Below are 22,438 nucleotides of genomic sequence, written 5' to 3'. Positions count from 1 at the left end.
GTAATAGTATATAGGTGCTAAAATGGACGCTGAAATAGTTTTTGCTTTCAGTATACATTAAAATATTCTTTCCCCTTTTAATGGAAGTCAATAGGGACCATATCCAAAGCTTTCCATCTGTGCAGACTTTCAGTGCATTAACATGCTCATCTGGTCGTCTTACATCCCGAGAGGGGAAGTAGTTTTTTCCAAGGTTGGCATGGTCATGTACATTTAAGAATTTTGAGACAACACGGATTCAACAGACGAGAGGTTTTTTGATTCCTGTATTTGCATGACTACGAAGGAAACGGATCAGCATATGACATACGCATGTCAGTCGTAAATATTTTTGTATTTGCTCAAAAGCATGGTGTTAGACGCTCGTGAGGGATGGACATGCAGGTTGCAAGTGACAAAACTCTAACATGTGAGGAGTTTGTAATTAGGGTTGCTCATGTCGGACACGTTTCTGCATATATGACACAACCTGTTCCAAACTGGGAAGGCGTTTATGTGAATTTTCAGATTTTTCCGACTACACATGAATGCACAATTTGGAACTGTTTCAGGAAGAGATCTCTGGCAAGTATAAACAGGACACATGATTGCAACAACCTGAGCACAATGACAAAATATAACCCCGTTCACTTGACTTTAAATTGGATTTTCCTTTTTGCTTGCGACTATTAAACTTCTGTCTCTTTTCTTTCTGTCCTGCTCTCTCTCTTGACATTTTGGCTTTTGACAAACAAACAAACGAAAAAAACAAAACAAAGTCAAGCAAACAAACAAAAAACACCAACAGTGCTGCCAGGGTGGAAAACCTTATCAAAGAGCACAAACACAGCAGTCCGACTCTACATACAACGCGCACAAACACACACACACGACGCAGCCAGATGAATGGCCTGGCGGCAACACAATGGCACTAAATTAAATCACTGATGTCAGTGTGGCCCCATAAGCCCTCCCCTCCCACAACACGCACACACACACACACGCAAGGATGGACTAATAAGGGCCTCTTTGTTTGCTCCGCGTAATGTATTCTGGATCAGGTGATATCAGTCAGGGTTGGAAGGTGTGTATGGTCAATTTCAGTTCATTATGCTAATCATTATGGCAACAATTGTTCTCAAGCCACGCTGGTATGATTACTGAATTCATAATTTGTTCCCTGCTCCTCTTCATATCTTTTTGTGCCTTTTGCATCAGCTCTGACCAAACATGGAAACGCAAACGCTCACAATATCAGCACTGGCTGTTTTACGATATGCCGTTGCAACGGTCGCGACGGACGCCGAAGTTCCCCTTTTTCGGACGTCCTCCAGTTCAAAACATCATCGACATCAGGTGTTGCTAGCGAGAGCACAAACACAGCTATTACTTCCGCCGCTGCACCCCTGTCCCTGCCGCCCGGCGGGCACCTGTCGAAGGCGAGCGTGTTAGCAAACGGCCCCAAACAGGTGGCTACGTCAGTGCCAGTCAAGCATGAGCGGCCTCGGTTGAGCTTGTCAAGGCTGATACGTTCGTGTGTGACCTTACAAACACACACGCAGCTGTCCCGCCGTTCTGGGGAGACGTAACTGTTGCTAATGTTGTCTGGGTGCTAGATCTTTGAGGGCAGCTGCTCCTGATAGACCGCGGGAAGGAATGAGTATGATAATCACGACCGCTGAGGTGATTGTATTTATTTTGGGAGACATGCACTGTAGATTTCTTTACTCTTTAAGGGGCCTCACGACAAGAGCCTGGCGTTTTGGCAAGTGGGGCTTTAAGACGAGGTCTGCATTGGGAGAGAAAGGGTGTGAAGGAGTCTGGAGCAGCTCACACTGAACAGGGAGTAACCAGCCTATCTGAAGGCAGATAGATTAGCATGCAGACATTTAAGATGATAATCACATGCATGGCGGTTTACTATCACTGAATCCATGTGTTTGTTTTGAATAGTGGAAGGAATCCTGCTTACAGATGTGGAGGCAGCCGAATCAGCCGAAGGGCATCTGCAAGGTGAATCGATCATTTTTAATTTACACGATTAATGTCTCAATAATCGAGGAGATTTTCCTGTAGCACCTCGGTAAAAGGAAGTACCCCCCCCTCCTCCTCCCATTATATGGATCCTTGTAGCATTCTCCATATTAAGAGGGATGGTGCAAGTAACAGGTTAAGGGTTGGACTTCACCATAAGCTGGAAACAATCATTGCCATGGTTACTGATAGACCCCGTTGCTTGCTCAGCTGTTGCTTCTTCCCTGCACAGAAGTATTCTTAAATAACAAGTCAACACGTACAGTGCGCATGCAAAACAAGAGATTCTTGGACATGTAAGTCAAAATTATTTTACCTTTGACCAAAAAAAAAACAAAAAAAAAAAAAACACCATGAAATATAGAGTAGAAAGAAAATGCAGGCCTATTCATACGGCCTGCATTTTATCCCACTGTCCGTCACATGAAGATTTTATGATTTACTTCCGCATCCATCGAATGCTGTTGTTTAGTGTGGCCTTTATTTAATATGGCGAAGCATCCAGAGCGCACGGGGGAGAGGACGGACGGGGCGAGGGTGCAGTGGAAAGAAGTGAGTGGGAGAGTGGGAGCGATCGAGCCCCGGTTTGTTTGCTCGTCTGTCTCCACGCAGACACTCAGAACGCCGCAGCATCCCAACATCACCAGCATCACCAGGTGCAGTGGAGCAAAACCTACTATGTGTGCGTGAGAGAGAGAGAAAGAAAGAAAGAGAGAGAGGGAGCGAGAGAGGAGGGAGGAAGGGAGGGGGCGTTGTCGCTGGGGGCAGATGAAACGAGAAGAGAGAGAGGGAGAGAGAGGACTGGCAAGGTGGCGGGATTTGCGTTGAAGCCTCTGTTCTGTCAGACATGCGCAAGAGCGTCAGCAGCAGCAGCAGCACCACCACCACCATCACCACCGCCGCCGCCGCGCTGCGTTTCCGCCTTGGCTGAGCGGCGCACACAGCCGAGAGGGGAGGGGAGGGAAGCCGAGAGAGGAAGAGCGGAGCCAGCCGAGACGCAGTGGGGAAACAACACGGACTCCGAGCAAAATTGCACCGACGCGCCAACATCCCCCGGCCGCCCGACTCCGCGAATTTCCACCACGTCAAGAAGCGACCTGCGCGGCGCGCGCCACAGCTTTCCGGCCATGGAGACTGCGCTAGAAAAATAAGCACTAAAAAAATGTGAGATTCACAAGGGGGAATCAGAAGAGAGGGAGAGAGAGAGAGAAACAGAGAGAGAGCGTGTGTGTGTGTGTGTGTGAGAAAGAGAGAGAGAGAGAGAGAGAGAGAGGGAAAAGGGAAAAGAAAGTGGCTATCCCCGTTTATCTTTTGCGGGTGCTTTCAATTCTGTGTTCTGCAGTCTGAAAATGAAGAAGTTCAACATCAGGAAGGTGCTGGACGGTTTGAAAGAGGCATCCTCCTCCACACCGTCTGTCCAAGTGGGGCCACAGGAGAACCATCTGATCCAGGAGACCCTCCAGTCCGAGCATTTTCAGCTCTGCAAGGTGGGCGAGACTGATGATTTCATGGCACAGATTTGTGTTCTGTACAGTAAGCCCCTCTGGTGTCATTGTTATTATTATTATTATTATTATTATTGTTATTATCAAAGGCAGGGTGGGCTGCACTTGTCCCATTTCAGGACAGAGGAGGTGGATGTGAGATCTGTGCTATTGTTCAATTATAGGCAGAACATTTTAAACCATAATCTTCTTCTGATCGTTTAAAAAGCAAGCAAACATTAATATTTGAAAGAATGCATTTTAAAGAGAGACTCAGTACCAAGTCATGGTAACATAACATCCTACAATGCGCATACTGAATGGCACCTGCGCTCTGGCGACAGGACAGTGAGCATGAATAAGTTCCTGCTCGGCTGCATCTTTTTTTTTTTTTTTTTTTGCGGTGTAATAATATTCTCGACAAATATTTAAAATCATCTAGTTACATTTGGGGTAATACTACACTCCAGAAAATACCGGAGTTTAGTGTGTATTTTTTTGCTGTATGTGCGCATGGCATGAAATGTCATATCGAGGGGCTGGGCTGAACTGATCCCTTCTTGCATAATCTGCTGGGTTTGGATTAGCAGAACGGTGGTTTGTGGCTGATGTGTGTGTGTGTGTGTGTGCAGCCTGTGTGAGTGTGTGTCTTCCTCCTTTTTTTTTTTTTTTTTTCTTTGCAGTGTCTTTCCATTCTCTTCTTCCCCCACACCTTATTTTCTCTCTCTCTCTCACACACACTCCTGTGCTCTGTCTCCCTCAACGCACACACACCACTTTATCCCCAGATCATTGGTCCAGTGGGGACTGATGGCGCCTGAAGTGAATGGGAGCCTGTTTTGGAAAAAAAAAAAAAAGCAGCCCTGCCCTCCTCTGCCTGAATTGGCCACAGGAATGGATGGGGATAATTAAACACTCATGCAATTTACATGCTGTGTGTGCTACATTTTAACCTGCCGTTCCCAGTTGTGCGCTAATGGTTCGGTGGGGCCTTTTTTTTATGGACCCCGCTGTGTGCTCTGCTATTGATTTCCACACATGTTTGACCTATTAGGCTTGTTTGTGGACTCATTTTCTGGTTTTAATGTGTTTTTAACTGTATAATTGTTCCTAGATCTGTCAGGTAATTCAGGTTTAATTGCTTAAGCTTATGCAGTTGTTTTTTTCAATGCAGCATGGCGTTGAAAACACATTTTTTTTTACAGCTGATGATGGTGTCTCCGTTTGCTGCAAGAAGTCATATGAAAGTGAATTTTATAAAGCGACAGTAACCAGACCACAACACGAGCTGCAAATCTAGGGCAGACGAACATTTGTAAGTAATAAGTTCGTGCCAGAAGGAATAACTATTAACCTAGAATCAAGTCAACACACCTGAATGCTTCAGGGACACTGTGGTTTAGCGGCTGAAAATACCCACTCAGAGACTGCAGGTTTCATAGCCACAGCAGCCCAAATCTGTCTGTCAACAGCCAGACATCTGATTGAGGTGTCTTTGACGAAGACGTCAGCCTCCCTCCTGCACCTCTACTGTCTGTCTGGGCTGGAGCTTGTTGTAACGTCGCTCTGCAAGGAAGGCAGGTGTCTCTGCTGCACTGAGTGCATCTTATGTAACGTGCTTTAGCCTTCTGCCACTAAGCAAACAAATCCAACAGCCCACCACCAGCTGACTGATGCCATAAAACGACACTCACACAGATACGCAGAGAGTGGAACACCTTATGATGTCTTCGATTGGAAGGCCGAGGAGCGAAATCAAAACAAAATGCTCCTTATTGAAGTCTTTTTTTATTTATTTTTTTTAACAGACTTTAGTGTAATCACGACTTCACGTGGGAGGTAGTGAGAGAAGGAAAACGACATAAAAAAGAGGGGAATAAGGGAGAAGAAATCTCAAAATAGGTCCATGATTTTTAAAAGGATTCTAAATAGCAAGGCCAAATATCAGCCCATCCTGAAGAACAGGGTGCCCATGCACGGAAAGAAAGAACATTTGTTCCTGTCCTTCATTTTCCTCTTGTCGATGCAATTTCAGTGTTTTATGCTTCTGTTTTATAACACGTTCCACATCCATCTGGGCCATTTGTTTAGCAAAATCAGGTGTGTGACATCCTCTGACAAAACAACACCCCTGCTGTGAAATGCAAATTGATTTCTCTTTAACACATTCTCTCTCTTTTTTTTTTTTTTTTTTTTTTTTTTTTGGTCTTTCTGTTTGTCAAACCAGACTGTCCGCCATGGCTTCCCCTATCAGCCGTCGTCCATGGCTTTCGACCCTGTGCAGAAGATACTGGCCGTTGGGACCCAGAGTGGAGCTCTCAGATTGTATCCTTTCAGTTGCCGTTGAGCTGTTGTCGGTTGCCGTGGCTTGTGGCAGCTCCTTCGGGAAGCTGCGTTCATGGGAGGCAGCAGCAGGTAAGTGAACAGATGTCTGAGCTGCCATCGTGAGATAGTTTTGGTGTATTTTTAGCGTGCGCTGAGTTTTTGATAGCGCGGCGTTACGCTCCCCTGGAGCTCTGTGCGAGCTTCGGCACCAAGAATAAAAGCTTTGATTTGTCTTTGGCTTAAATTACAAGTTCCAGGTGTTACCACGCAGCGCGACACGCTTAAACCCTAGACCAACAATTAGATTAACTTGAGCTGCTTTTGCATTCCTGCACACTCGCTCCCATGTCTTAAATGACAAGACACATGTTGATGTTAAGTGCCGCAGTTCAGCTTGTGTCGGCTTTCCTTGCAACGCGAGGACATTTACACAAACGGGGCCAACAGCTTGCGCTGAAATGGCACCGCAGGGAGCCGTATAGCTTCAGAGAACGCCCTCGAGCTCGCCTGCGTGAGGCTGCTTTTACAGGTCCTCCATGTGTTCTCCTGCCTGTCCGACAACCTTTGCCAGCTCATTACGGTGTGATGAAGAGCTGTCCGCCCGGCTGTCCCTCATTCCCAGCTGCTGGCAGCCGGGGCTGTGACTCAGTCTCGTTCACCTGCGCTGGGAAGGGAAGGGAAGGATAAAAACAGAAGGTCTAACGGGCAGATGATGATGTGCATGAGATGTCTACGGAAACGTGTTTGTTGTGCTTACAGCGGACTCGACAATGCACCACATTTTCCAGAGGAGATTGAATGTTCCTAAAGATTTATGGAGCCAACATAAACCACAACCCGAGATTCTGCAGTGGTACACATGCATTAGCAGATACGAGATGAAATCCCTCCTCTGGTAGAAGTACTGCGTTGAGGCTTTTGCAGGAACTGGTAAATAAGCTTAATGGGGCTTATGTCTTGCTTGCTGGTACATTACGCCTATGAGCTGCAAACAGGGTGAGCTCAGAATATGGAAAAAAAGAAAGCTGTAACCCAGAGGTGTATTACCAATCAGCTAAGAGATCAAAAATGCATTCTCCCTCGGACTGTCAAGAGTTAGCTTCCTGCAGGCTGGTCACTTTGAAATTGCACGGGCAGAGGAATGTCTCTTATGTTGGAGAGATCACATCAGATAGTCTTATCAGAGGCAGGGGAAGGTGAATTGGGAGTCATCTATCTGTTCTTTGTTGCTGGATCCCCTCCCCTGTTATTCTGCTGTTTAGTCAGCCCCGTCTCTTTATCCGATGACAGCGATACCAGCGTGGCACAGATTGAGAGGGCATAATGGAGGTTTCATGATTCATCATTTTTGCATCGCTGTGCCGCTGCATATGGGGTTTGAATATATTTTAAAGATTCATATTCTGCAGGTTGCAGGTTTTCGGAAAGAGGCGTTCGGGGACTGCCGCGCTGACACACATCTGTGTCCCGGAGTTCATTATTATTGCAGTTAGTGGCTTCTGGAGGATATCGATGTCCACCCATGTTCGTGTGTGTGTGTGTGTGTGTGTGTTTGTTTGGGCTGCCAGGATGTTTGGCTGCACCCTTTTTCCATGGAGGATTACAGGAAGTGGCAGATCAAGGGCCTCGGCCTGGCAGTGTGGCAGACGACTGAGAATTACTGCAGATACCGGAGGTGTGTGTGTGTGTGTGTGAATATCTGCGCGAGTGTGTAGATGTGTGTGTGTGTGTGTGTAGCCTCTGAGGAGATGCCTCATCCCTCCAGCCACGAAGCCAAAAAGCCAATCACTTCTGTGATCCCACCCAAAACTGTCCCATGTTTGATGCCTGCCACCGACTCTGCCTCTGCCGTCCCTGTCCAGCTGGGACAATGACAGCGTCCCTTTGGTGTTGAGGGGGAATAGAGAAAGAGTCTGGCAGGAGAGCCTGTGGAGAGGACAGGCCAAGAGAGAGAATAGATAGGAAAGAGAGTAAGAGAGGCAAGGCTATCCCTTTTTCAACATCTAATGGCCAAGAATAGAATCCTTATTGATCTGTGTGTGGTAATGCACTGAGACAGATATGCCCAAGTGCGCGCGCACACACTCGCACTCAATTGTTTTCCTGCAGAATATCTCGGCAGCAAAAAGAAGTCGTGGACGTTTAAAAAAACAGGTTTTGCTTTGCGAGCAGTCGCCTCGCATTAGCGGTGCTTTGGACTGGCTGTGTAATTTCACAAATAAGCAGGAATACTGTGTTTTGAAATGCTGAATTAGTGATGAGACGGTGTTTCTAATAAAACGCATGAAGAAGTCAAAGGAACCTTCCAGTTTTCTTGTTCTAAGTGTCCTTTTATGTCTTGAACAGACAGAACAAAAAGGAGAAATACTCTCGGCCTTGACTTTAACTAGAGTATTATCCAGAAATAATCACCTGGAGGACTGAGAACCTTCACAGACACAGAGTATTAGTTCATAATAAAACAACAATACATTATGACCACCTGTCTAATATTGTGTAGGTCTCCCTTGTGTCTCCAAAACAGTTGTGACTCATCAGAGAATGGACATGGGCCTTCTGAGGGTGTCCTGTGGTGTCTGGCAACAGAATGTTGTTAGTGGGGGGTCTTTGAGGGGAGGGGCCTCTGTGGATCATCCCACAGATACTTGATCAGTTTGGGATCTAGTGAATTTGGAGGCCAGGTCAACACCTTGTGCTCTTCTTCTTGTTTTTTTGAGTTGTTCCTAAAGCGTTTTTGTGTCTGTGTCAGGCTGCATCCTATTGGGGATGGCTGCTGCCATCAAGGAGTGTCATTACTATGGGGTGGGGGTGCCTGGTCTGGTCTAGGTGGGTGCTACATGTCTATGTAACATCCACACGAATGAATGCCAGGTCCAAATGTTTCCTACTTACCATCAGTTACCTGTAGGGTGGGAAGTCAAACCATAGCACCGTTGCAACTGTGAAAATCTCTTGTTTACTTTAGGCTGGCTATTTCTTATTTCATAGCAGGATCATTGCTAATTCTGTACCACAGTTTAAGATCTTGGCCCACCACATTGGTCACCAGGTTGAATGGGCACCGCATAAACTACATTGTTCCGTATCTTGTGCCCTTTGCTGCAAAAACTGTTTAGGGACCACACTTAACCTTGACCCAAGTCCGTGGTCATCACTGCGGGACAGAAAACACGGGACGTGTTGGAGATTCATCACCCTAAATTTAGGGTGCGTTATCTCGGTGTTATGCAGCTATGTGTGTGTAACAATGTGGCAGCTCGCCCCTCTGGAGAGATGACTCTTTACTGGTGGTGGCCAGGAGAAATGGCAGCGCTATAACTCAGAGACTCCCCGTGAGCCAGCGAGACGCAGATCAATAGATCAAATTGTCAGTCCGCGCTCTGCCAGATTAACTCATCGACAGATGCGGGACATCATAGGTCTCAAATGGTGGCACACGCGCACTCACAGAGTTATTATTTTCGGATGCAGGCGGCAGAGGTGGCGCACATTTGTGCATTCACGCACAAAATTGCATACAGGAATTTGAATGGGTGTGCACGCAAAGGGTAAACATTCGCACATGCAAGCAGACGCCGGTGCGCACATGTTTGCGCACGACTTGCAGGAGCCCTGTGCAGCTTCAGGTTGCACAGGGCTCAGCTCAGATTGACTTTGACATATCTTCATCATTAATCTTCCTTCCGATTCACTCAGTTCACTGTGCTACCCTTCAAGCTTTGTCTGCAGTCACAGGAAAGCCTCCCTGAGCCATTAGTCCTCTGAGTGGACCACTGAACGGGAACAGTTTTAAGTGAAACAGAACAGAAACGGTTGCTCAGCAGTAGATGCTGGAATTTCATCGGTATAGTACGCAAAGAAGAAAGTGTTCAGCTGTCGCCCGCGCTCTCCAGAGAGCTTCAACATGTGTGTGCGTGCGTTTCACTTTCTTCCTCCGGAAAAAACTTTGATTGGATTTCAAAACGTGCAAGGATTTCTTGAAGGGTTTTAATGCGGCGTAAGTTCTTGTTTCACAGAGTGGTTCACACCGAGGCCTTAACAGTACACTGACTCAAGATACCATGCTGTTTACATCCAATTTCTTGTCATTATTTCTGTGATTATGTTAATAGGTGAGTGATAACCAGTGTTTGGAATAACGCCGTTTAAAGTAACGGCGTTAGGTAACGCCGTCATTTTTTCAGTAACGGGGTAATCTAACTAATTACTTTTCTCGTCGTTACAACGCCGTTAACGTTACTGGACGTTAAATGCGGTGCGTTACTATACATCGATTGAATAAACTGTGTAATCCGAACGCACCCCTGGCTCACCGCTAGTGAGGAGGTGGGTTAATAACGAGGTAAGCGATTATGATTGGCTAAGGCAGAGTCATGTTTCATGGTAGCCAATCAGAGCCAGTGGTTTTACACACATGACAGCACACGCGCCACACACACACACAACAGCTCAACAGAGATTCGATGAAGCAGCAGAGATGGCGAGTCAGGAGCAATCCGATGAAAAGTTGGCATTTTCAAGGTGGAGATATAAGCACTACTTCAATAAATAAAAAAATTCATTGTGGTCAAAGGGAGGAACGTGCATGTAATGTGTACATTATGTCCAGGAGCAAAGACTTTCTCGACATCCGCTGTAAGCAACTCTAATTTAATGAAGCATCTCACAACGACACACGCATCTACAAAGCTAGTGGCCAAAAACACCGATACCTCCACCACAGACGATAGCTCGCCGTCTAAACCCTACCGAAATATAAATATTATAAAAATAAATTTAATATAAATATAATTATAAAATATATATATAAATATCAAAAGTTATGTACAAACACCTGTCTGTTCTACTCATTTCAACTGACTTGTGAAAACTGCTCAAAAAAATCCAAATTCTTTGACATATAGCAACTTTTTTTTTTTAACAGTAACGCAAATAGTTACTTTCCCTGGTAATGAGTTACTTTTATTATAGAGTAATTCAGTTACTAACTCAGTTACTTTTTGGAACAAGTAGTGAGTAACTATAACTAATTACTTTTTTAAAGTAACGTTCCCAACACTGGTGATAACTGACACTCTGGCTTCGTCCCTTTGCTCAGCTGCCGTATCTTCAGAGACAGCGGGATAGTTAAAGCTTCTTTCCAGGTCACAGATCATTTGTTCATTCATTTATTCTCCTTTTTTGTTGCAAGTTTCTTAATTTTATTTATTTATTTTTCTTGCTCTCCCCTCATTTGAATTCTCAGTCGCGAGCTAACTCTTCTAGATGACTGTCCATAGTGTTGACCAGACCATACCATACCAGGATTGTCTGTCTGTGTTCAGTTATGTAATGTGCCAGAGCACGGCGCAGCAAAGACGAGTCTGACTGAGACGGCATCAGTCTCACTGAAGGAGTTAAGTCACTGTGTTGTGTTGAGGGAGTAAGCCGGGTGACTTAAGCACATGGGTGATCAACACGTACATCCGTCTTCCTTATAGCAACATACTTCTCTCTGGTGTAAAGGTCCACAGAGATTGATTAGTGTGTCACTCCTGTGTCAGTGGTTAGCGGGTTAGCTCGCGGTAGCATGTAGGGGATGAGAGATTGTAAAAGAGGGATTAGAATCTCATCCCGGTTGACCTCATTTTACTTTTCAGGATTGGGGAAGAGAAACAAGAGAGAATAGAGAGTTTAATGGTGTGTGTGTGTGTGAAGAGCTGCTGTTTGGGTTGGAGGAGCCGACTTGTATCTGCCAGATGGTATCTTAAAACAAATGTTTAAAAGTAAAGTGCGGCGAGCGAGCTTCCAAGACACGGCTTTATTGTCACGTCACCGCGCACCAACTTTACACCATTACTGGAACAAAGGTTTGTGTTTGTGTGCCGTAGCGAAGCGCTCTTAATCAAAGAGTGTACCAGGTTTCATCTTTCATGCTCTCCAAAAGCACTCAGCGACCTCCGTTCTATCGGTTCTTAGAAATGGAAAAACAAATTTTGCTGCATCAGTGGCACAACAATGCAGCCGCTGCTCCTCGCCCTCCAATACCCTGACAGTGGGTTCTGCTTAAGTCCTTTAGCCTTGACAAGCGCCAAATGGGATCTGGGTTTAGGGTGATTAAAGTTGTGCTGTCATGTTGCTTCTCCTCAATAATTTAGAGTACATTTAACTCCGGCTTTTACTCCTCCCGCTCCCTGTCCCTTATCTCTGTCGGCTCCTGCCTTTCAAGGAGTGACAGTTGTGTTTGTGTGTGCGTGTGTGTCTGCATGTCCATGTGAGACGGACGACTTCGAAGGTTAGTTATGTGACCATGTAACTAATGGAAAAGTGCACAGACACAAAAAGTCATCCATGCACAGACACATAGCCTTCCTCGATCTAGTGACTCATCACAATCCGGGAAGCCATGTGATATTTCCGCTCACTTGAAAGCAAAGTTTTTGGAGCGCAGGAAATCTTGAAGTTAATACCAAGGGCTACTATTAGAGGAATCCTAAATAAATGTGTTTTCTTTTGACCTACTATTCTTTTATTTCTTTAAAACCGATTTAACATTTATTGATACTTGATGCATTCAGTGGGAGCATTATTTTCCTTCGTTCTCCTCAGTCTCCACAATGAAAAAATGGAAACCAAGCTGTAAGAAGGGCATTAGCATGGACGTGCATGTGTCACTGATACAGAGTAGCACTGCCTGAGAGGTCACCAACCTGTGAACTAATTATTCCCAACAGACGGGAGGCGACGCTTGAGTGGCTCATCGTAAATACGCGGTATCATGTGGGCTGGAGAGGATAAATGGGTCCTTATTTGTACACCGAGAGGGCGTATCCGCTGCACTCGACGATCATTGGCTCTATTCTGGCTGCGCGTGGACGGGTGAAGCTGCGGTATTTGATCAGGCTAATGAGAGTCGCTTGTCATAACCCCTGGAAGTAGGAAAGCATTAGTTGAAACTAAGTATGAAATGAATAATTGATTTGGTCTGAGACCGCAATGACGTGGTCAAATAAGGTCAGAAGGCAAAGGAACACAAGCAGTCAGGGAGTTACCTTACTCTTAGGCAGGCCAAATATACATGAATGATCCTTCCTCTATTAAAATATAGTCAAGGAACACCATTATTATTACTGTTAGCATCTGCTCATACAATCATCTTTTATAATACTTCAACTACATTCATGAGTTCCTCCTCCCCCAGCTTTCCATATCCCAAAAACTTCCTGTTTACATTTTAATATTCCCATGATAATGCAGAAACCCCTAAAGCATCATCCTTTGCCTGATAGGAAAGCCAGGTTGTGTTGTGACAGGATAAAATCCCAGTATGACTTTATTACAATCCTAAACACGATAATAAAAATCCCTTTCCCTGCCCACACTTAATACACCAGACTTACTTATTAAAATCTCTTTAGCTTTACTGGTGTTACATATGTCCTCGTCAATTAGTGGTGTTTCAGTAGCCTAAGCCGAGTGTTGGCCGTTTGTGTTAGTGCATTAGTGCATGCTTTACCGCAGTCCTCTGAGGACGTAGGTTTCTACATATTTTCTCTCCAAGCACTAAGTTTACATTCTGAGGACTTACACACGGGAGTTTTGTCTTTGGTTTGCGACCTCTGCTACGTCTAGTCTTGCTATTAGAGCCATTCCTATTTAGGCCTACACCTATAGCTTCTGATGAGACAGTGCTCAAGTTTGTTGTGGTCCAAACCAGTTGGAAGAAACACACATGATTTGTGCGTGGTTGCATGCATGTTGCGTGGTTCAGTCCGTGGTTCAGTCGGCTGTTGTCTGTTGTCTAATATTAATGGTGAGAAATGGTGAGGAGAACAGGGTTTTGCTGTGGCAGTGTGGAGGGGGGTGACTCCAGGACGCTGGAAGTCACTGTTAAGGCTTCTCGAGGTGTCGTGGGCCTAACTTAACCGAAACATCGGTGAAGGGAGGTGCCCACTTGAAAACCCCAATGACATGCTGCATACTGCTGTTGTTTAGGCCAGGTTCCTGATGTCTTCATGTTGCTTGGTAGCTATGGTTAGCTGCTGAGCGGGCAATACAAGCCAGCAGCGTTAGGTTAGCTCATATTTCACAAGGTTCAAATTATCCTCTGCTGCTCTGTGGGCCTACAAGCCAGCAGCATTTACTTAGTTTATTTAGGCTGTAGGTTAAGCTAGCCAGCAGCATTTGGTTAGCTTATATTTCACAAGGTTTGAGTTAGTGTCAGCTGCTGAGCGGGCCATACAAGCCAGCAACATTTACTTAGTTCATTTAGATTGTAGGTTAAGCTTCATATCACATGACTATAGGTTTGTTAGGGTTTCTCAGTTGAACAGGGCCTCTAAATGTGTTTTGCCTTGGATTTTGGCACAAGGGATTGTAACATCTAATCCTGTGCATTAATGAATGATAACATTTTGTTTGCCTCCCATTGGGTTAGGTTTGGGGACAAAGAAGTAATCTTACTCATAAAGAGAAAGGTTACTCTGCCAGGCACAGGTTGTATCTTCTGTGCCCAACCCTAACCCTAGCCCTAACCCTAGGGTTAGGCATACGTTTCAAATGTGTCACATCAGAGTAGCCCGACAATTATATGGAAATTCAACTGATGTTGCATTGACCCAAGACCGAAGCGATATATTTACTGAGCACACTACGTTCCTCGCAATGGCAAAAGCTACGAATATATAAGCCACTGACATGATCTGATCTGCATTTCAGCCACGTTGTCTGGGCAATCCTATCAAACCAAACCGACTTGACGTAACCGTTGTAGACAGCGACCGTCGGGGACACACAGGCCTGTCGGTGTGTTGTGATTTATGACGAGGTTTATTTCACGCAACTGCATTTATTTAGTATTCCTGGGGCCCACTTGGGAGGACTGCGTTCCTACTGTATTGATTTGCGCTCATATTAGTGCTGGTCAATATGCTTCTCTAATGTACCGCGCCTCTCGTGACCAAAGCGTTTGACCGCTGTCGGGTCCGCATACCACAGAGGTCCCTCATCGTCTGGAGTCAAGGATAGCCCGTGCATCCTGATGGATTCATTTTGGTGCACAGCTTCGTATTCATGGAGTAAGGTAACACAATCCCTCCTGTTGATTTTAATTTGTAAATCCGAGGCTTTTATTATCACTGACACTTCCCAAGGGTTAAATACTATCAAAACTAAATAATTCATGTTGCCCTTTCTCTATAAATAACGTAGCGTTGGCTCGGTTGAAGTACAAGTTGTTGTTTGCAACTCGCCCCGGAGCAGATTATGGTATGTGCTGATAGCTTTAGCCTGTCCACTCATATAAATATCACTACATCATGCACACTGTAAATCACACATGAAGTCATTTAACGAATCATACATGAAGTCGACAGAGGGAGCGGCGCATGAGATCAATTTTAAATGCATTTTTGAGGTTGAATGAGGATGTAACGTCTTTCAGATACCTTCAGTATACGAGAAATGCTTTACGCTCACGCACAAGTCTACAATGGAAGACTTGTATATGTCTTGCTGTCGAGGGAAAGAAAGGCAAGATTCGGTTTTGTGTGCATCTGTTGTGTTTGTTTATTCTCAAGGTGACCCGATGGGATCGCGAGGCTTCTCCTTGACTGAGATGAAAACACCGCGAGCTAAAGATAAGCTAAAAAAAATGAAAGAATGTCTGCTCGAGTGCTTGTTTTAATATAACAGCAGTGTCTGTGTTTTTTTGTTTTTTTTTTCCTCGTCGAGGTGTTGAAGTGTGGCGGGGTTGAGTCAAACGTATGCTGTCAGGTTGCCGTAGTCCCTGTGGTGCTTGTAAGGGGACCGGCTTACCGAATGCTGTGAAGCACAAAGATTTTGTCGTCTTGCTTTTCTCCTTTGCCTTTCAGTCGACCTCCGTCTCCGCAGGGGGAAATAATTTGGAAGTATTTCTCCCTCTTTTACTTCATATTATTTCTTTTTACCACATTGTGCATTTTAAAATTTCCTGTAATTCATACGATTGTGTAGTCCCTCTTTCTTTTTCTTTTTTTAACGTGATTTACAGATCTCTCTTTTGTGCTCCTGGTCCCTGTGCTCATTCTCTGCAATGTCATTATTTTTGTTTAACTACTGGAGATAATATACCGCTCTGTCTCAGGTCTCAGGGGCCTCTGTGCCCCCCCCCTAAATGTTTCATATATTTTCATCTGATTTGCCTTTTAAACATTCTCATGCAGAGGCTTATGCAGCGAGAGGTTGCGTGTGTTCTTTTAATGTTCGCCGCACGCAATTTGTTTCCCGTCAACCCCACCGTGACAAATTAGGTGTAATTAATTAGCAATTATTTCTCTCTTACCCATCATGCAATGCACAGGTGGCATTAATGTGAAACATTAGAGAACTCCTTTTATTATTAACGCACATATATTTATGCAGTGAGGTTTGCCAGTATTTAATGAGATCACATATTGAAGTTACTATTAGCGTGTGCCTGCGGCTGTTACAGCGATGTCACCAAAGGTGGAAGGTTTGAGGACGCTTAAGCACCACCGATTATGCTTAATACTGTGTCGTCCAGGTGTGCACTTGTTTTTTCTGCTCTACGTCCATGGTGTAACAGATTTGTTAAGAGGCAGAAGTGGTTGTGATTTGATGGTGTGCAGGTGACAAAGCGTGAGCTCCTAATGGCCATGGATTGTGTAAATGGTCGGCTGTGACCTTACTAGAATCTAGATGCTCTGTCTCTGTCTGCAAGGTCCTCTCGACATGAATAGACACACGCACACACGCGCATGCACGCACGCACAATGTGCACAATCACACACACAGAGTAGGAAAGACAGAGCGGTTCCCAAGGTACCAGACCTTGAGGAATTACCTGTTACCGCGGATGTGAGTGCTGAGATGTGGGTGTGTGTGTGCGATGGAGGCTCTCGTCGACGGAGACTGAGCCGTATGTAATTGCAGCTGCATACATGGAGTAGGTGTGTGTCCTGAGTGGTGTCCGCATTTGTGTGTAGTTAACCTCAGCAAGGCCGAGACGTCCAGCCAGACATGCATCCTCGTGATCCATCTGTTACGGCATTGTTGTCTGCGTTTATTGTCTTCAATGCTCACGTCCCGGGCATAGTATTTAACAATTGGAGTAAGTCTATTCTATTTCATGCTTTGTACCTTTTTTGCTAAAGGCTAATTTCTACATACTCAACTAAACCAACTCCAGCTGGAAAATATTAGCGTGTCTGTCAGCTGCAGCTAACAAGCCTAGACGGCCATGTGGGTTTGGTTGCTCATGGGCAAATTATGGAATACGTACTACAACTGGATAATTCATCTAATACTTTGTAAGTGTAGTGAATCCTCTGAAGCTGAGACAAGGACCGCCCTATCTGGAGTACATGCACAATAAACCTTAGCTAGTGTTTGCACGCGCCCAACAAAGAACTTATGACATTTACCTTAAGATAATATTTGGCACAGTCGCTTGGTCTGCTCACAGCTATGTTCTCCCAACACAAATATTTCTCACCAAGGTGGAAAGACTGCTGAAATGGTGTTTTAAGAGAACACCGTACACCCCAATGACTTTACAGAGGAGCGCCACTTTCTACTAGTTGCCCATCTGGCAATGTGTCCAAAGTTTGTGTACACCGAATCTTGGTGTGCTGCCTCTGGTAACAATGTTAGTCTTGTATAGAGTGACAAAGAAGACCTGATTTCTGGTAGCTGGAGATAGCAAATTGTCAGCAATTTGACAATAATCTAAACTTTAAAAATATGGTACTGCATTAGAGCATTCAACTGACATACTTTCCAATACCTGAGCCCACATTTTAGGCAGTATCTGAGACATGTCCAGCACCTGTACTGGTACCAGACCAGCTCTACAAATGGTCACTTTTATCACACATGGAGGGAGGTTGCCACTACATTCATGAGACATATTTCTTGCAGAAATACATATCTAACATATCATATTAACCATGGCCGTGCACATAAGCTGTAGTTCTCTACTCGTTCTTTCCCAGCCTTCACACTGCTAACCTCAGAGCTATGATGCTCATGCTGTTGTTGCTGACAACAACTCAAACACCTCAGCCCCTCGCAAGCATCTGCGTGCAAGTCCTGAGTCAAGCTTTCCCTTTGGTCTTGTCGTTCACCATGACCTGCTGAGTTGAGATCAGTGCTTTCTCGTGGGGAGTGATGAGGACAGCCTAGATACCATCTTTCATCTATTCCATGTGAGTTGGCTGAACTTAGGTTGAACGTAGGTTTGTCTCCCTTGACTGCCATCCCAATCATGGACCTGCAGAGTTTATGTACTCCCTCCTCTTGCTGACAGCGGAATGGCAAGCAAATGTTTGAAATTTTCCTCAGCTCCAGCGCGAGAGGGCTCTAAATATCCGCTCAGCGAGTTAAGCCTTACCGCTGCCAGCCTAAATAGATGGCATTTTGTAATGGACCTTGCTTGAGCAAAGCCAATGTCCTAAACGTTAGCCGAACGAGGCGGAAGTTCTGCCCCCGACTCGTCTCCGTCTTTGTCTGTCAATAAGAGCCGTGCAAACCTTGACGTCTTGCCTTCCTCTGCTGGTAGCTGCGATGATATTTATCCCCCTGTCGCTCCTCTGTACGCTGCCCTTTAGTATGCCCTCATGCTGCGTGCCTGCAGGGAAGACGCACACATGTGTCGCATGGCTTGATGACTCAGGCCTTAATGCCCTGCCACATGGCTGTCATGCACACAGCTCTCCCGACTCCTTAGTTTCTCAGCCTGTTACTGTGTGAGATGCAGGCCTATATTTTTAAGTGCATATACGTCTGTTAATGTCCTGCATGTGTGTGAATCGTGGCTGGCCATGGGGCTTTTCTGTCCAATTGAAGCACACTGTGGATTATGATGTAAAATAGTGGAATGGCGGGGGAGGGGCAAGGAGGTTTAGACAGACATTTCAGGACTAGAGGCGACGTGTGAAGAGGAGGGAGGATGGCAGGGGGGTGTAAGGAGGGGATTGCACAGTTGGGTTTGTCCAGATACAAAGCGCTATGAATCATTTAGTCTGTTTGCTCGAGCATCGTCCATATTGGCAGTTAGTAGATTCTATAAGAGGGATATGCGCTGTATATATATATATTTTTTTCCAGCAGTGGAGACTTACTAGGATACCAACAACATGGTGCAAAGCAGTAAAGATACAAACACCTAAAAGCTGCAGATGTGTCCTTGGATTGTCATTCATTGCAGCACTGCCAGGCCTCAATCCCTGCAGCCAAAGGAGACAGGATGACGAGCAACAGGAAGAGTGAAGGGATGAAATCACTGCAGACTGACGAAGTTGCATCTAAGTTTAGAAAAATGAAGAGGAGGAAGAGAAATTAGAGGGAAATAAAGTGCACTGTAGGAGTGTCTGCATATGGAGTGGAGCCATAGTGGTCGCAGCCATTCTGCTCCGTGACTCAGAGCCCTGGTGTTGCGTGGGTGGGAGGGGTTCGTGGAGATTGGAGGGGCAACAATTGGCTTACTGACCCAGCTGTAATCAGCCCAAGCAGAAGACACCACATGTTGGTTGTTTGTCTGCTGAAAGAGCTGTGGATTCCTCCGTCTCCTCTAAACACAGCGTCCTTTCCTTTACGCGTCTTTGATTCATAACAAGGACAGCCTGCGAAGGAAAGGACACCCTTGTGGATCACATCTTTCATTCCGGTGATGAAGCGGCTAATTTGTTTGATAAGCCAGAAGCCCTTGCCATGCAGGCAAAAAGCGGGAATGAATGATGAACAGGCATTGCGAGAGGTCTCCGCTAGCCATGTCACCAGGCCCCCATTAAGCCTCGATTGGGGTCTATTGGCCTGATTTCTCATCCTGTCTGGTGCTTGGCAACGCTTTTGCTTTCGCATTAGAAGCGGGCGTCGATGATTGCTGATAACACGATGAGGGAGCACAGCGTTGAGCGCATTAAAGGTTGCTGGCATTGCCACGGACCTGACAGTATTAGCATCCAGAGAGATAGCGCACGCTTTAAACAATTGCACTGACAGTTAAATAGTATTAGAAGGACTGGTTTAGACGTCCTCTATGCTTTCCAGAAAGAAAGGGTAGGCAGTTCTCAGCGCCGATCAGCAGCTGGCCCTGCTGCTCATTTTTAGAAACTGTTGCTGCAGTGCCATGCATTTTTAATGGCTAAGGCCATTGTAGCAGGCTGTGTTTTAGAGGGTGTGTGCGTTTACTGTGTGTGTGTGTGTGGTTTGTCCTTTGTAAATGGTCATGTGTACATTCGTTACGTATGTATGAGGTTGCTTCACTGCTCTTGCTGTATGGGTAGAAGAGCCAGTTGTGTGAAATGTGCGTGTGTGTAACCCTCTGTCAGCATATGTGTACACTTGTGTTTGTACACCGTTTTGTTTGCTAACAGGGATTTGGACGCAAATGTGATGCGACAGCTTTGGGCTTCAGACACACTCCCTGAATCATTTTGAATGAGACCTGTGGCGCTCGGATTCCCCGAGGTCTTTCTATTAGTGCCTCCATGGCTCCAATTGCATCTCTGCAAAATTAATTTGGGGCTTGGTAAAGTTCAAAAAGATTGGGAATTGTCTGGAATAGAAGAAAAAACCAAAGCACATTCAGCCAAAAAATATATTTAATCATCAGACTCCTTAATAATATACTGTACATACAGCTGAATAAGATGTCATTCTTCACAGTACAAGTGACATAAGACTTCAGCCTTGATCTAGTTGACTCAGTTCTCTCTCCATACAGGTAACGAAGGCTTTAAAGACATCAAACGAGATGTTCCATCATGTTTATTTTATAGATTCTGCAGGAAAACACATTGATTGCAGCTTTAGAAAATCCAGGTTACTGCAAGCTTAAGTATGATCTTTTAATGCTAATCCAATTTAGCTCTTTGAGCGCAGAGGGCAAACAGATTAGCTAAACTTGAAAGTAATAATCTTAGATACCTGCGCGCTGGTGTGTATGACAAGAGTTATCGTGAATGGATGGCTGGATCGACTGGAATGCAAAACCAGATGGGTAGCAGAAGTCTTGTGCATGAGCAGAAAAAAATCATTAGCAGAGTGAATAAAACCTCTTAATGACTGCACCGCAAGTCATGAGCGCTCGGCAGGATGTAGGCGTACGAGTTTCCTTATCGAGAGAAAAACACAATCTCAGAGGATTCGCCTCAACATGCAGGCCCCTGGTAGAGCTCAAACGGAGAGGCAAGGTTAGAGGTTCGCAAAACAACAGAGTTGCTGAATTCATTTACATGGATTAATGAAAGCAAAATGAACCTCTGTTATATTGATGGAAAACGGGAAGAAACAAAGTGTGAGGGGAAAAAAAAAAGGCCATGACCCAACGCTTACCCCAACATCTATCAAACGTGAAGGTGTTACTGCTAGGGCTGCTGCACGTATGGCTGCTAATGAAACTCACACACACACTGGCATTTATTGATGATTTCAATGGCAAAGACAGCTCAATATAATATAACTGAAAACTGTAAATGCATTTAACATTGTGACTCCACCTTCCTGCTCACTCTTGTTACAGAGATATGAGAATAAAATTGCTTTGATAGAAATCTCTACCTCCCTAGTGGGGAAGAGGGGGATTCAGGGATAGATAATGTCAGGAAAGAAATGACAAGACCGATATGTGCTTTGAATAAATCCGTACACACATCCATCTATTGTCCCGGTATCAAAGAACAGCCTCAGTGAGGTGCCGACACATGGAGGTCACACTCTGGGTGCGTTGACTGTCTGGGTGTAAAGCTTGCATGTCAGAGCTGAATATCAGCACGAATGCATGTCACAGTCGGGCCACCTTAGTAGGCGGAAGGAATAAGAGAGAGGAGGACATAAGAAAAGAAACCGATCAGACGGAGGGGCGGCAGAGATAAAAATGAGAGCGATGGTACGAGCAAGAGATGCAGAGAGGCGACAGAGGGGATTAGCAGCAGAGCGAGGAAGACAGGCTTTCAGTCCTGTGCTCTTCCACACACTATAGACACTTTTCCACAGCAGTGAAAACGAATGCATCTTGGCCCGTGTGCCCTCCGCACACATGTCTACAAATACACGCATTCAAAACAGGGGCAATCCTCTTGACTTATGTAACTGGCTTTGTTGCTCTACGCGCTCACTTTTGACCCCTCCCCCCTCAAAGCCTCTACTGTATATAGAGTGTTATGATTATATGTCTTCCCCATCCTCTCACTTCTTAGTCAACGTGTCTGTTATAATTGCCTAGCGCTAGGGGAAGAAGGTAACACACAGAGACGTACTGAAGTGCGCATTTTAAGCATTGTACTGGAAGAAAATATCCCTATTTGGTGGCTTCGAAGTATTTAATCCATTCGAATGCATCCCCTGAGTTAATCCACAGCTGCTCTGTTTATCTGCTTGCAGGTATTAAAAGGACTCATACACTTATAGTCATCCACCCATCAATGCATTCTCTTATTGCTGTAATAGTTCAAAATTTCAATTCCAACTCTCGCTCTTTGCCGCATGTCACACTCTCTCCCTCATGCCATTGCACTGATCTCTCTATAATATAATATATATCAACAAAAGCCATTTTTTATTTTATTTTTTTAAAAATGACAAAATAGCCACCAACCTATAATAGCACAGGACCAAAGAATAAAAGTGGTAATACC

The 22,438-nt window shown here is 45.1% G+C and overlaps 1 protein-coding gene across 5 annotated transcripts in view; it reads left to right on the top strand.

Annotated features, from left to right (window-relative positions):
* Positions 1–3,362: 3,362 nt before the first annotated feature.
* The window catches only part of stxbp5a (syntaxin binding protein 5a (tomosyn)), a gene marked incomplete at its 5' end in the record, with an annotated part of 91,571 nt that continues 72,495 nt past the window's right edge, over positions 3,363–22,438 (top strand). For all 5 annotated transcript variants that reach the window (XM_084560402.1, XM_084560401.1, XM_084560400.1 and 2 more), the window contains 2 exons: positions 3,363–3,500; positions 5,725–5,822. In XM_084560402.1, the coding sequence (XP_084416528.1) occupies positions 3,363–3,500; positions 5,725–5,822 (236 nt within the window). The remainder of the gene's footprint in view (positions 3,501–5,724; positions 5,823–22,438) is intronic.

The sequence above is a fragment of the Chelon labrosus genome (genome assembly GCF_963514085.1).
Source record: "Chelon labrosus genome assembly, chromosome: 14".
NCBI classification, from domain to species: Eukaryota; Metazoa; Chordata; class Actinopteri; order Mugiliformes; family Mugilidae; genus Chelon; species Chelon labrosus.
This window is presented reverse-complemented; position numbering and strand designations above follow the sequence as displayed.